The following is a 16,170-nucleotide window of genomic DNA, read 5'->3' on the forward strand; positions in this document are numbered from 1 at the left end:
TTTTTATCCAGAATGGGTTTTCATTTTTTTTCTGGATTTTCATTTCCGAAACATAATAATTTATTTTCTGGTTTTTTTTCCAGAATGTATTATTTTTTAATTCTGAATTTTTTTGTCCGAAATAGAATTGTAATTTTTGTTTTCGGATTTTTATTTCCAAAACTAAATAATCACTTTCAGATTTATTTTTTTGGAATATATTATTTTCAATTTCAGATTTTTATTTCTAGAATTAAGGGCATTTTTTAAAATTAAAAAAATATGTTGGATGCAGGTTAAAAATGATTGGGTGTAGAAAGCATTTGCCTTCTGTTTTTTGTAAAATTGGGTTAAGAGGATTGAGCATTGCGTTTTGCTATTGTCAAGAAGATGAGGTTTTTTTTTCTAAACACTGGAGGACTATTTTAATTTTTAAAAAAATATGAGGACTAAATTGCACAAATGTTATAATTGGTTGTTTACCAGAAAACATTTTATGAATTCCGAATTTATCATTCCAAAAGTCAAAAAGATATTTGATAATAATTTTATCTTTTAAATTTCAACACCTTAACACCCTATTCCAAACGTACCCAAAACCGTTAAGGATGATTTTGGTATTTCAAAATATAAGGGTGCAGGAAGAAAAATTGTAAGAGTGCTCATAATTCAGGATGTTTACGTACCGCGTTAAGATTTTCTTATCAATGTTTTATTTTTATCACCATAATGTTCTTTTAAATTGTCAAAAAGAAATCTTACCATTAATAGTGGGACAACTGTGCATAATATTATAAGTACCATCTTATTTTTAGTTAAAATCACAAATTTATTTTAATAACTTGTATATTAAAGCTAGACACAAGTTACCAAATTACACTCAATTTGTTTTAGAGATCAATAGACAAAACAATATATGTTCTTCTCCTCATCTTATATGTTGCTTTAAGAGTTTTAATTTATCTGCCTTAAAAAAATGTTTTAATTTATCTAGAAACTATAATCATAATACTATGTTACTAACATCCTTCTTATTAACATTTTCCCCAAATACATAATCGAGTAAACTCTTTTTAATTGAAAACCTATTGTCATAATAATTTGTATAAAAATAATTTTCTTAAAAAATTGTAAATCCTTAAGACTAAATAGAAGTATAAAAGTACTAATTCACTACACCAAACAATGAAGAGGAAGCAGGATCATCTGAAAAGATTGTAAAGAAGGATTAAGGCCATAGCTCGTACAATTTATTGTTTCCAGTCTTGAAGAATGTTGACACATTTTCTTAATATTGACTTTGCACCTTCGTTCTTCTCTATCTCGTACTGATGAAGCAGCTCATCCTTGAATCCTTCATTGACGTCGCCAGCTAACGGGACGTCCATGGAAAGTTTCATGATTTCCAGAAGACATTCTGAAGCTGAAATATGAACCTGATTTTGGGCACAAGAATCTCCATTCAGCAAACACACAAAAAGTTACAAATCTAGTCCCTAAATTTCGGGTATTCTGTCAGTTTTGTTCGTTAGATTTTTAAATTCAAAATATTTCCTAATAAAATAATTTTGGCATCATTTCTATTTCCGAGTCTACTTTTGCCGAATATATAAGGCAACCAAATGTAAAGTATGCTGCAGTAAATTTCTCAACACATCGTATCTGTTGCGTTTAGTTAGTATTAAAGATTGGGGTGAAAATAAAATATATCACTGGGCTTTATTCACATCTCTGGTGCACAACCACCTTTTAAGTTGTACTACACGGGAACTGACGCATGTTACAGAGTCATGAGCAATTTTACCCCTCAACCCTCCCAAAAAAATGTTTTGAATACAACTGAGACTCTAAGGCCTATTTCTATAGCGTCTACAGGCTATATATACTCTGTAAACCTTCACTGGTTAATACACTGTTCATTTAACTCACTTTATCATATAATTGGTCTATTAATCAAATAGATGTAAAAAAATCGTTTATTTATGGTGATCTTCAAGAAAATGTCTTCATGATTCAATTCAACCACCTGGCTTTGAAGATGCCAATCCTCATCTGGTTTGAAATTTAATAAAGCAATCTATGGTTTAAACAAGCTCCACGTTCGTGGTGGTTCCAGAAGCTAAGTACAACTCCTTTATCTTTTGGTTTTTCTTCCACTATATCTGATACATCATTATTCATTAAATTTCAAGATAATATTACTTTATTTGTTCTCATTTATGTTAATGATATAACTATCACAGGAAGCTCCTCTGTAGCTATCACATCTCTCATTCAATATCTATAGCAACATTTTCGTTTGAAGGATCTCGGCAAGCTCCACTATTTTCTTGGTGTTGAAGCTTCGTGGACACCTGATGGTTCTCTGCATTTATCTCGACATAAATACATCACAGATCTTTTAACCAAATCTGAAATGCTACACTCGAAGTCTCAACCAAAACCAATGCTTCCGTCCACTCACTTAACTCATGATGGTATGACTGCGGTTGATGATGCTTCCCTATATCGCTCCATTGTTGAATCTCTTTAGTATATTCTCATCACACATCTGGAATTGTCATACAGCGTTAACAAGGTTTGTCAATTCATGCTTTCACACAACATCACTAGAAAGTTGTCAAGAGGATCCTCCAATACGTTGCAGGAACTCAAACTCATGGCTTTCTTCTTCGAAAGTCCTCTCAACTCAATATCACTGCATTTGCAGATGCAGACTAGGGTTCTGATCCTGGTGATAGAAAGTCTACCACAGGTTATACTATTTTTCTTGGAAAAAATCCTATTGCTTGGGCATCCAACAAATAGAAAGTAGTCTCTCGTAGCACAATTGAAGCTGAATACCAAAGTGGGCATGTAATCTTCTTCATGAGTTAAGTATAAAGGTGCAAATTCCACCCTTATATTTTGATAATCTTGGCCATGTGCTTCTTGCTGCGAATCCAATCATTTACTCCAAGACCAAACACTTTGATTTGGATCTTCACTTTGTTCGCGATTCAATACAGTAACGCCAGCTTCGTCTTATTCACGTTCCAAGCACCATAAAAAACGCAGACATTCTAACCAAGCCTTTATCAGCTTCTTGTTTTCACTCTTTTCAGGATAAACTAATGGTAGTTTCAAATCCAACCATTAGTTTAAGGAGGGCTATCAGTTTGTCTGTTTAGCATCTAATGCTTATTTCTATAGCGTCTACAGGCTGTCAGTTTGTCTGTTTAGCGTCTAATGCTTATTTCTATAGTGTCTACAGGCTAAAGTAAACCTTCGTTCACTGGATAAGCAATAAGACACTGTTCATCCGCATATTCTCTTTCCTTTTCTCTTCTATGCTACCTTTCTTTTCTCTCTCAGTTTCTTTACACAATATTTTGGAACTGGTTTCAGTAAACATTTCATAAATTATGTTCATCAAATGTTTAAAGGAATGCAATGAAAATATTCATGATTTCCAATTTAAATTGCACCTGCAACTCATGTCATTATAATTAATTGTGTTGTCTATTGAAAATTACTTCCAAAAAAATGCTGATTACCCCCAGGGATTTTTAGTTTATAGGGCAGGAGAATCTAACTCATGAACAATGTTCAACCAAATAAGACAGTGACGTACCTGTGCAATTTTTATTGTGCTTATGCAATGTAATATTTTTGGTGACAGAGAGTGAAATATCTGAAAAAGAATAAAGTTGATTTTAGATCATTCAAGAATTGAAGTTACTACAAGTCCAACTGAGAGTAAGCCTCAATTACCTCCTGGACAAAAGAAGTTGCACCAGCAAGTTCGTGATTTCCCTGGGAGTCTATTACAGCACTGTGGAGTCTTGAGCAAAGTTCTTTGATGGATAAAAAGGCTGTAGTTTTGACTGCACAACGATGACTTTCTTAATAAAGATTAATAGAAAAATGGAAGGGACTTTGAAAAATGAAAAAAAAGTATAAAGAATACCACTCCATTTATGTTCAGGCAACAGTAATGAGGTATACATGTGCATTAAGCTCTTTTGCTTCTCAAGAATATCATTTATATGTGCCACATGGATACAAGAGGTTAAACAGTCAACAATTTTGTTATATGGAATAGAAATCTCTTCAACACTGTCCAACTCTGAAAAAAAAAGGTTAAAATGGTTGCAGTCAGTAGCACTAAGAAAATTGTAACAACGAAAACTCAAATGATTTAAGTGGCTGGTCATTTGAATAACCATTGAACAGTAACAGTAACAAGGAGAATCGTCCATTTCATCAAGTTTCTAAATAGGGTGAAGTTATAAAACGTTTTCTATTTTCACTTTGTTTCCTATTTTCAGAAGGCTGTATAGGAAAGAGTGAAAGCAAAAATGGAAATAAAAATATTTTCGCTATTTCCTACACAAACTTTTGAAAGTTAAAAACAATGAGACCAAATGACCCCTAAATGAAGAATCTCGGAAAAAAAATCAATTCAATATCTACAAGAAACAACACTCTTAACTATTTGTTTGATCAGCATCAAACTAAACCAACTTGGCATGAGAAACTTAACCTCAAGAACTGCATTAAATGATTCATTGATGGTCATACACAGTCTCCTATAAGGAACAAAATCTGTTGCAAGATATAAATGAAGATCCAGAATTTGTCATAACCTGATTCAGCAGGATTACTGACCAAAGGTGCTTGCCCAGACTTCAGGGGCTCTGAATTGCATAGATCAAACAACAAGGGAAAGACCATATTAAAGAACTCTGGATCGCCGAAGGCTTTTATAACCTGGAAGCATACAAAAAATAAAGCAACTAAATATGAAAAATTGCTGAATTTACTATTGTTCTTATCACCAGTCAAGGAAACATGTAATGTCAATTTTATGAGCTAATAAAAAGAGGTACACTTAAAATAGATATCCTAAGAGCTTTACTAGAAATTTTCTTATCTGGTCTGTTGTTGCCCTATACTTATAATTTAATCAAACTAGAAGTGAATAATAGATCCTCAGATTACCTACTATGTTATGCTTAAACTGTTGAGTAAAAGGTTCATATATATGATTTCAACTTTATAGGAACTTGGTTATTGTGGGAGTCTAAGCCTCACATCAAGTAGTATAAGACGCTTGATGAAGTATTCAAGTGTTAGGTTTTCCCCCCTTAACATCTAGCTTTTAGGGGGTGAGTTTGTGAAGTACTTAGGTGCTTATCGTTGGTCTCAATTGATTATCAGCACCTCGAAAAGGACTACCTATAAAGGGTTATGACTGGTGAAAGGCTAAGTCTCAAATTGAATAGTATGGGATACTTGATGGAATATCAAGTGCTTGGTATCTCCCTTTAACAGCTAGCTTTTAAGGGGATGGGTTCCCCAAGTGCTTGGGGATTAATGTTATGTCTCAGAAGTTCCATTACTCCTTGTATAGATAGAAGCAGTGTCAAAAGAGGCCAGGCAGGCCTACAGGTCACTCACTCCATTTGACCTGAAAAAGTAAATGGGCTAGGACCCTTGAAATCAAAGTTCTGCTTCATCTCATCCAAAGACTTTTCAGAAAATAAAAATGAATGAGAACAGGATAAAATTCTAGAGCATATTTTGGTCATTAATCAACATTTTAGTACGCACTTTATGATGTTATTTTCAGTGTGTTATTATATGAAACGTGGTGCTTCACTCAATCTGTAGTGCTTTTAATGGCATTTTGCTATTTTTTTTAATTACTTTGGGATTTTTATGAATCATTGGGGGGAAAATAAGCCAGTCTAAGGAAGGCCCATGAACCCATTAGAACCAGGCTGCGACTCTAATTTTCTCATCCAATGACTACAAATTAAAATAAGACTGGCACAGCCAAATATATTTTGCTCTCAGTTATTTCTTTTAATTTTTATCTTTCTAATTAATTCTCAATAGTAATTAGAGATAATCAGGGGACAGAAAAACTAAGTGATCCAGAGCAGATGGCTTTGTGTTTTGATGGTTTCATGGGTGCCGTTTAATTTCAATATTTTAAATGTGGAATACAAAAGCATGGTAGCATAACAAGACGATTTGAGATTCTGTAGACTTTACCTAAAGCTTGACTTCTCAATTTCTGCCATCAAACTCATTACTACAATTTGGAGTGTCACCATTCTGTATGCTTTTAGAATTTAGTAGTTCCTAACACGTTTGGTTCGTAACTTATTGTGCATTGAGTTGTGACTTTTATCCATTTTTTTATTATAATTTATATTTTTCTTGAATATTTGATATTGCTTATATTGCTTTGTTGGTTCTTAATTCAATATTTACCCCAAGGAAGAAAACTTTCCCAAAATTAGTAACCAGCACCCACTATAAATAAATTACTAACCTGTTCAAGAGAGGAAAGTGCTGCTTCACGATACTTTTTCCCCTTTCTGGTGCATGCAGATGATACCAAATTCAGAATGGCAATGGAAGAGGAGGAACCTTCAGCTAAAATTGCTTTATGGCAGGATGTACATAGAGCACCTACTGCTAGCAGTAGCACGTCTTTACCCTGCCATATGTAGTAAGAAAAACAAGCCATTAAACTTGAGGCAATCGTCCATGATTGATATTTGATAATAAGTTTTTCTGCCAAATATATAAACTTAAAAAAGTGGCAGTCTTCATTATTTTACCTCCCATAGGCGACCAGGAATTTCCTTCACGAGAGACTGAAGCAAATCCTTATGGTGAGAAGAAAGAGATTCACCCAAAACTTCACTAAGCCTACATATAGCCAGTGCAGACTGCAGGTGACAGCAGGATAAAAAAGTGAACATCTATACACAAATCATAAAATCACCAAGCTGAATGAGGTTATATGAGAATAATAGAAAAGGAAGAAAACAAAGCAAGACTAACTTTTCTTTTACTTGCCCATGACGATGATGACATGCCCTCACAAATAAGTGAAACAATTTCTGTTAAGTATAAGTGGAGAGTGATTCGTTCCCCACTTGTATATTCTTCCCATAGTTCCTCAAATAGACCAGAGACATTTTTATCATCTTCAAATCTGCATGACAATTTTTAGTCCATGTGAAATGAGAATACTTTTATTTTTCAATATGAAGTTCTTAGTTTGTTATACGAGGTTCATACAATAAACACAATTTGCCTCAACTACCTTTAAAATTCAGAATCAAATGCCTACAACAATATATACATGATTTTCGAGAGTTAAATATAAAATCCATAATCAACCACAACGTAAGAGCTTAAGCTTTTAGCAAGTATGAATCCTTACGAGGCTGATGGGAACATACTCCAAAATTAAATTATAATTGGAGACAAGATCTGCTTTGCCAGTGCTTTGAGCTATGTCAGATATATAAAATTATTCCCAGCCTTCCACCAAACTTGTAACTTTAGGAGAGTTGGCCCTTCACAATAACTGAATGAACTTTGTCTTGGTGTTCCCATAATAATAATTTACTAACATAAACGACACTACAACCATAATAAACGACCTCGACACAGTATTCCAACTTCTATAGTAACCTACAGTTTGCTATTTTCAAAATACATTCTCAAGATTCTCTTTTCCAATGGAACATGCAATAATTTCTGAAATTGATGAGAATGCAACAGCATAGAGCATATTGCATCCTTTGAAATTAGTACAAGAGAAATTATAGTAAAAATAAAAGGACAAAACCAATCCTACAAATTCCACAATATAACAGACAAATGAAGTTGTTACATACATAAGCATCATGATTCATAATGACTCCTAGAAGACCAATTTACAAGGAAACACCCAACGCTCACCAAGAACAACAAACAAAAATTCTAAAGGACAGTGGCTGGCAGCCAATGACAAGCTTCTGCTTAAATTTATGATTCTGGATTTGTTATAATGTTGGTTTTTTTATAAAATATCAAAATAAAAAACCACGAGAAAAAAAGAGAATGTTCATAACCTTGAAAAGAAAACAACTGGAATAATAACTGCATGATATCCACCAACAACATCTGCTGCGACAGATGAATAGCTCTTTAAGAGAAATGCACATGCAATTTGAGAATTCTTGTCAACAGCATGCAAAGCCACAGTTTCTTCAATAAGCTTTTGTGCTTGTGAGGCTGGTGTGTACTTTAAGATTTTCGCACAGGCACTTGCAAAGGCACGTTTTGCAGCAGTACTTCTTTCCTCCTTAACAACTGGAAACAACAATCTCACCAGCATATTTGCATATGGCTTGATGTCAACACCAACACTTTCAAGCAACAACGTAATAAAATTGGCAACACCAACCCTGCACAAGCACAGAAAGCATAACTAAGAATGAAAAATAAATTATGAATATTACAAAAGTGCATCTATCAGAGCCAAATTTTAAATATAGATTCATTCCATTTATAAGAATCATATAATTATCAGCACTGCTACAATTGTGCTAAACATTATGTGATTGCAAGGAGAGAAGTAAAAATTACTCAGGCATCTTGAACCATGTATACATGATTGGTTGACACTCCCAAATATCAGAGTATTACAGAAGTTTGCTGTACAAGCTGGTACTAGTGTGTTTGGTTTGCCATTTGGAACCTTAAAACCATTATTTGAACCAAAGTTACAAGCTTTGAACCTCCGCCATCCCAGCAAAGGTTCCGCACTGTTTACTGCCAAGGTTATTCTGGCGAGTACCATCCTCAGACAACTTTTCTAGCTACTGTTGTTTACCTTTGATGTTTTCTGGCAAGTATTGTTTACTGCTGATTTTTTTTGACAGAGTATTGTTAATCACCATGCCCTCTAACATTTCTTAACAAACTTGACTCATATATGTTCCGACTTGAGGACGAGTGTTGAAGATATAATTTGAAAAGGTGATTCACATTGAAGATTGATTGTCACTTTGGCATAGAGAAGTCATGTCCAGGAAATATCTACCGACATTGATTACTTTGACAACTTCAGCAACCAACTGAATTACATGTTTACTAAGTCACTAAGGGGGTCTTGTATTGATGACATTTAAAACCAACTTTTCTCATATGATACATATGCTCAAACTTGAGAGGGAGAATTAGATATATGATTCGATTACATTAAATAAGAAGATATAATATGATTTCATAGAGAAATATCTTACTAAATATTTCCCATTATTGAATATTTATTGTGTTCCTTATTATTGTATATTTTCTTCATAATAAACAATAATACTCTGTGTACACAAGAAAAAAATCAATATATTCCTTCTTGATTTCTCTCTTCTCAACATGGTACTAAAGTGGCACCATCCTCTTTTACCTGTTTTAGCACTAATCCTTTCAACAATACCAATGCTAGGGAGTAAGGATACCTATGGCCATGCACGATATCAAATTTAGAGAATAATAACAAGAATGCTCCCTCTAAAAAATAATAAAGTTCGAATTCATTTGTTCTATTTTTTCCTTGTTTATAATAAAACAAAATTTCAGTAGTAAAGAAAGACAACTGTGCCTCATTGTAGGGCAGAATATTCCCAACAAGAAGGAAGAGGAAAAGCAAAGGAATATAAAAAATCACTAAAACAAGAAAGCTCGAGCATCAGCATCATAAGGGTGACAATATATTAATGCATAACACACAGTGGACATCAGCCAACTACTGATTGTCACTAATCCTACATGCTTTTTCTACTAAACCCACCCTCCTTGAATCAACATAAGCTCCATAAATTTTCAAACGGAAATATAATAACGAAATGACTCAAGGCAAACAATGCAAAAGAAAATACATTAGATGTTATAATAAGATAATAACAAACCTAGTATTGAGGCCCACTCCAGATCGCACTAAATGAGCAAGCCGTGGGATCAATGTGTTCAATGATTCTGCATCAACAACTTTTATGCATGAATCTAAAGTCTCCCACATAGGAGAGCCTTTGGCTATGGAAATTCTCAAACTTTCAAGCTTTTCGGACTGTATTCCTACATTTGCTGCATGAAGCTAATAAAACAAAAAACATAAAAAGTTAACATATAAATAAACAAAAGTTAAAAGTGAACTCATGCAAGAATTGAAAATACCATTCAATCTAACCTCGACATAATTGAGTGATTGATCTTCTAGGCTTGATAAACTTTCAAGCATGCAGCACACTAAATCAGACATATGTGGACGAATTGCAGTTCCAGCATGCTAAAATAAGACAATAATATAAGACGCTTATATTTAACAGCAGCATAACTTAATGGAATAATAGCACTATGTTATCCTTCCATAATAATCAATCATTATTCTTCTTACACAATCACAACACTCAGATAAACAAAGTCAAAGGAAAACCAGAAACTTCACAAAGTATAAACTAAAATCTAACACCAAAATAGACAATAAAAATATCCAAAATTGTGAATGAAACTAGCAACATATTATATGTGCTGGTTGGCACCAATCAAGCTTACTGGGAAATGAATTCTACAACAGTTGGTATTCTATTTAGTTATGTTTTTTGCAAAAGAAATTTGAAAATATAAGTACAAGAAAATAGGATAAGTTATACTCCTGAAACAAATAAACCTGGAAAGTAGTACCAAAAAAACAAAACATCGGTAAGATTATTAGTATTGTCATTGGAATAATGAACAAAGCAGAAAAAAGGAACAACCAACATCATATCTGATGAGAATAAAATAATGTCTAAATAGTCTTGTGGTATATTCCACTATACACACTAGAGCAAGTAAACATATACAATCCTACTAAGTTTGAATTTTTTTGAAGAAACAACTGATGTGAATATACAAAATTTACAATCGGGTGGAAGAAAGTTAAAAAAACAAAAAAGCAAAGTGATTGTATGAAGTAAGTTGTAAAGCTAAGGCAAAGCAAGACATTCCTAACCTTTGTAAGCTTCATAACGACTCCAATCGATGCTTTGCGGACACTGTCAACTTTACTTAGTATACCTTCTGCGAGCAAAAAGGGTAAAACAATATCCATTGCTTTGTGCGCATCTGACTTGTCAGTTAGAGAAACATCACAGAGCCTTGTTGTCAAGGAAGTTACAGCACGGCATAACTTTTCTCCAGAATTTCTGACAGTTTCCTTTATGTCATCCATTGCACGAAATGCTCCAGACCATAATCTCTTTAAATGCTTCCCAACCTGTGGGAGGTGAAGGATGAAAGAAAAGCACAAGGGAAAGAATGAAGACCTGTTGATATGCTTTAGAAATACCAAAATCAACCAGTGCTCAAACTGTAGATAGCGATGATAAAATTAATGGATTAGATAAATTTATCAAATGAAACATGGATGAATTAGATTTTTTAAATAATTTTTTAACGGATCAAAATGGATGGATATCCAATGGATCCAAAATTATTACCTCAGGTCCTATATATAAGAAACAAATATATAATTCATGAAGAATAAAAAAGTAGTTAAATTGGTTAGTTTTCATTAATAATGCCAAAAAAATTATTTTATTTAAGTGAAAGTTATATTTAATGACCCAACTCATAATTCAATGAATCACTTTTCAACTAATAAAAATTACTTATTTTAGTAAATACCCAATAAAGGCATTCATCTATAACAATATCAAATGAGGAATCTCCGCTTTGATGCACACATTTCATATTCCTATTTTATCCTTAATTATATTTTAAAATTGAAAAAATGGCAATAAACTACCCACACACACTTTATAAAGCACAACACAATATACTACAGATCACCCACTATTTTTAAATCTAACCACCATAATTAATTTTATTTTCTTAATCTATGATGACATATAAAGGGGATTCTCCTCTTTGGTGTACACATTTCATATTTCCATTTTATCTTTAATTATATTTTAAAATTAAAAAAAATGGAAGTAAATTACCCAAATGCTAAAAGTATACTCACACACTTCAACAGCCCAACACGTTATAAATCACTCACATCTTTCAACAGCACAATACACTACAAATCACCCACTAGTTTTCATGAAAGGGAATAGCACACCAAATATAAATAGCTCTCTTATCTCTTCAAATAAAAAATACTTAAACTTATTAACCATATTTTGACACCAGAGTAAAGCCAAGTAAACAACACAACAAAAGTAGGAAGGAAAAACAGAAGACCAGAATAACTAGTACTATTCTCCATTGACAAACATCACAAAACCCACAATGGCAAAATTTGCCCTGCTTTTTCCAGATGATGACTCACCATAACAGTAGTTACTTAGGTTTTTGTTGCCAAGTATTAGAGGAGAGAGAGAGAGAGAGAGTGAGAGAGAAGAGGATCTCAAAAGGCAACTTTTGTATTGATAAAATGTACAAACGAAAACAAGGATTCTCTTTATATACAGAATGAAAAGAAACAGTGTTAGAATTGATCAATGACAACTCTAAGCACACTTTTAAACTCAAGAAAAATATAAATAATCTTAATGACCTCATAAAATTTTCGTCCTTGAATAATGTCTGTAAGGGCAAGACATGATGCCTCGCGCGACCGCCAAAGCCTGGATCCACATTGTTCCAGTAAATCTCCAATTATAATATCTAAATTTTCATCAATGGTTTTCTTTGAATCATCCACAAGTGACTTCCATATATGTACCATTGCATCCTGGACAGAAAAAAATGCAAAAGCCAAATCGAATAAGTGCCTGAAAATAAGAATTCGTATACTCATTGGATATCATGCATAACATTGCATTCTAAGGAAAAATGAGTTTTTTTTACTGAAAAAGGTTGGAAAAGCTGCACAAAAAAAGGAAAAATTTTACAAGTAACACAATAGAGAACCAAACCGAAAATTTTAGAGGGTAAAACTACATTGAAGTTTGACAATGACATTAATTATATAATAGCCCTATAATGTTCTATCATAGATTAAAACTAGGTAAAGAACTTTTCTGGATTCAACTGGAAATCTCTTGGTAAGGATTAGATTGAATACCACGCTTACCAGATTATAAATGGAACTTACCTGCACATTTTTGTCAGGATCATATTGGTAGCGTACAAGCCTTGGAATTAAAGAACGTAAATATGGCTTAAGAATATCCCCTGATTGTTTTGCTATTTTAGAAAAGCCAAAAGCAGCACCCCTCTTTGAATTCAGAGAAGCTTGATAATTTGCTAAATCCATGAACTTATATATCAAGTCCGGTTGTCCCATCTCATTTGCTAAGTTACACAACTCCTTATAAGTGCTCAGTTTTCCTCCACTAGCACTTTCACCGAGAGTTCCATCCATAAATACTTCAGTATCTTCAACAAGCTGCACAAAAAAACTTCAGGAATGTAATTCAAACAAAAAATTAAAGGGAGCAAAAAACAATAAATTACCAAGCCTTATTCCACATAAGACAATTTTTAAAAAATACTAGATTACTACCAACTTACTTTGACAGCTCTTTTCCGTTTCCCTGACCCAGTCAATGTAATCACAAGTGCATTCACCAAATTCTTTTTCATTGATTCATCACCAATGTCATACACAATACTCATGCCTTGAGAAGCCAACTCTTGTGTGAGTTCATTTTGCTCACCAAGAAGGTGAGAAAAAGCCTCCTGCATATTTACATTATAATTGTAAATCCAACATCACAAGTTACAGGATTCTGCTAAAAAAATAGACACAGCCAAGAACAAAATAAATGGGTTAATGGTGTTTCTAGTCCCTGAAAAATGAACCATCTTTTTAGTGCCTGACTTTTAAGACTTTTTTTCTGCAAAGTAATAAATACAAAGACGAAAACTCGTGGATTTAAAAGTTGGAAATTAAACCAAAGGTAACCCATTTTTCTCAGACTAAACAAACCATTAACCAAAACAAATTGTAGGAATATCATGTTACAAGATAAGTCGTGGTTTCACAACAAGAAAAGCTCCATCGTAACAATTACAACAATTTATTAGAATGCTAACATGGAAGAACCTCAGCCCAGCATACAATTATATAAGCATATTCTCTGTTAGCTTTATTAAAACAGACATCATGTCCTATAGAATTATGCCCTGCATTTCACTTTTGGAAACCTAGGTCAGAACCTAATTATTACAAAGCTTCTAATTGAGGAATAAATGTAGGTAAGAACTAGTTAAAGTCATTTTGCAAACTGCACATAGTTCTGTCAGTTGCCTGGCTGGACAAACATAAAGTTTGACCAGTTATAACTTTGATTTATTAGGTCCACAGGATAGAGGACGGTTAACTGTTTCTAAACCCAATACACTGACCAAAACAAGCATGTGAGCTCCAAAAATATAAGCTGTATAACAAACCTTTCCATGTTCAAACCACCACACTAACAATGAAAACTTCAGGGGAATAGCAGTTTAATCTGCAGTATTCACATGCAAACCTTCATTTGTATCATAGGAGATCCCGTTCTCATGAGTCATGACAGCATCCATCAACAACCACATTAACTCATTTCCTTACATTACACCCCTATGATCTCGATATTAGGAGTTAGGCTTTTCCTCCAAAATGAGAGAAAGAGCCACAGATCCACTTCAGGTAACCAAAAGTTTGTCTTAAGAAGAACAACTGGCCTAATAAAAAACCACTTCCAATTGAAATTAAAAACACCCAATATCAACTATCAAACTACTCCAGTTGTGATAAATGGGATGCATTTAATATCTGACACAGGGAAGCACTTCCAAATTAAAAACTATTAGCACCCAAAGAATAGGCAAACTGAAGGAATTTCAGTAATGATATTATGTTAGACCATGACTCCTCCTTGGGTATGAAAGGTTATAAACTGGAGTCCAGAAAAAATTCTGAAAGAACTCATAGGACATAACAATATTCAACAAGTTTGAACAAAACAAAAATAAAATTACAACAACGAAGGGCTGTCTTCCAATCCATATATCACACTAACTGCTTTCTGGAATTTCCCTTTTCCTTTTTAAATATACACAGGAAACCCAAATATGGGGAGAACTATATAACTGTAACCATCAGAGATATCTTTAAATTGAAGAAAAACAAATCTCTATTTATATCTCTCCCCATATAACCATCGAAAACAATACAATATTATAAGTGAAGTTTCACAGGTTACTATAGAGATAGGAAGAAAAAAAATAGAAAATTTGTTTTGTTAATGAAAAACCTGAATTTCTGGAAGCATTTGCTGAATAGTAGGATGATGGCTGCAGTACTTTATAAGTGAAACAAGCCAAACAGTTCCAGCACATCTCTCTTCTTTCCTGCTACTATACAAAAGAACATCAAAGAGCTTTTTGGTAATTGCATCTCTCACATTAGCATGATAATCTCCACTATATTCACTTTGTTCATTAGAATTCTGCTTAGCCACAGAAGTCAAATCTCCCATCAAAAAATTTGAAGCCATTGACAGTGAAGTATAGTTTGTCTGAAGAATAATATCAGCATTGAAAGGAACACCACCCCACAAAAAAGAAAGGGCCTCCCCTGCAGCAAAGAGAATATCCTCAACCTGAAAATTTAGTTAAACCAATGTAACACTTTTTAACGGCTGCAACTTATAATGGACAAAATACTATTAGTGTTCCTTTTAGCTCAAAAAGAAAAAGAAGAAAATAACATCAAACTGTTTGCAATCAAGATTAAGGCATCCCAGAAACCAAAATCTAACTTTTCCACAACATAAAAGGAAAAAAACAATAGAGCAAAAATTAGAGAAAGAAAACAAAAAAAGGAGCATCAAAGTAACATCAATCCAACACGAGTCGCCCAAAATAAGCACATCATATAAAAAAACAAGGGGAAAAAATGTAATACCTTAGATCGACAGAGACTGAAAATCAAATTTAGTGCCATATCAAGCTGAGTAGATGATGTTTCTTTTACACATATATGTCCAATAGATATAACAATCTTCTGTATTGCTTTCATATCATGATCCAAGAGAAGCTTGTTCAATTTATCAGATAACATAATTAGAATTCCATCTGCAGAGTTAACCAGACACCCTTATGATAGCTCAACAAATAAAATCAAAACAAGTTCATCAGATTTTTAAACTTGAATTTACCTGAATTAGAATGAAGTGGGGGTAATGAAATACGTAGTCCTATATGACCCAGTGCTTGCATTGCAGTTGCAGCTAGTGCAGAAGTTTCTGAATTAACCACGTTAACCAGACATCTAAGTGTATCCTGGAGAAGTATTTCTGGCATCTGCCAAGATTATGCATGTACAATAAGTATAAACATATTTATAACCAAAGCAATGACGTTATGTGCAACAATTATGAT

General features: G+C 33.4%; 1 protein-coding gene across 1 annotated transcript in view; it reads right to left on the reverse strand.

Moving 5' to 3' along the window:
- Nucleotides 1–995: 995 nt before the first annotated feature.
- LOC137823480 (uncharacterized) overlaps nucleotides 996–16,170 on the reverse strand; it is a 31,528-nt gene continuing 16,353 nt past the window's right edge. Inside the window, exons 18-35 of the mRNA XM_068628642.1 lie at nucleotides 15,948–16,092; nucleotides 15,695–15,864; nucleotides 15,042–15,389; nucleotides 13,315–13,482; nucleotides 12,896–13,189; nucleotides 12,356–12,532; nucleotides 10,805–11,068; nucleotides 10,001–10,099; nucleotides 9,723–9,907; nucleotides 7,884–8,219; nucleotides 6,823–6,976; nucleotides 6,597–6,707; nucleotides 6,305–6,472; nucleotides 4,608–4,731; nucleotides 3,929–4,087; nucleotides 3,733–3,845; nucleotides 3,593–3,652; nucleotides 996–1,415 (exon numbers count right to left, since the gene is read on the reverse strand). Coding sequence (XP_068484743.1) covers nucleotides 1,230–1,415; nucleotides 3,593–3,652; nucleotides 3,733–3,845; nucleotides 3,929–4,087; nucleotides 4,608–4,731; nucleotides 6,305–6,472; nucleotides 6,597–6,707; nucleotides 6,823–6,976; nucleotides 7,884–8,219; nucleotides 9,723–9,907; nucleotides 10,001–10,099; nucleotides 10,805–11,068; nucleotides 12,356–12,532; nucleotides 12,896–13,189; nucleotides 13,315–13,482; nucleotides 15,042–15,389; nucleotides 15,695–15,864; nucleotides 15,948–16,092 — 3,261 coding nt within the window. The 3' untranslated portion in view covers nucleotides 996–1,229. The remainder of the gene's footprint in view (nucleotides 1,416–3,592; nucleotides 3,653–3,732; nucleotides 3,846–3,928; nucleotides 4,088–4,607; nucleotides 4,732–6,304; nucleotides 6,473–6,596; nucleotides 6,708–6,822; nucleotides 6,977–7,883; nucleotides 8,220–9,722; nucleotides 9,908–10,000; nucleotides 10,100–10,804; nucleotides 11,069–12,355; nucleotides 12,533–12,895; nucleotides 13,190–13,314; nucleotides 13,483–15,041; nucleotides 15,390–15,694; nucleotides 15,865–15,947; nucleotides 16,093–16,170) is intronic.

Source organism: Phaseolus vulgaris, chromosome 8 (assembly GCF_000499845.2).
Source record: "Phaseolus vulgaris cultivar G19833 chromosome 8, P. vulgaris v2.0, whole genome shotgun sequence".
Taxonomy (NCBI): Eukaryota; Viridiplantae; Streptophyta; class Magnoliopsida; order Fabales; family Fabaceae; genus Phaseolus; species Phaseolus vulgaris.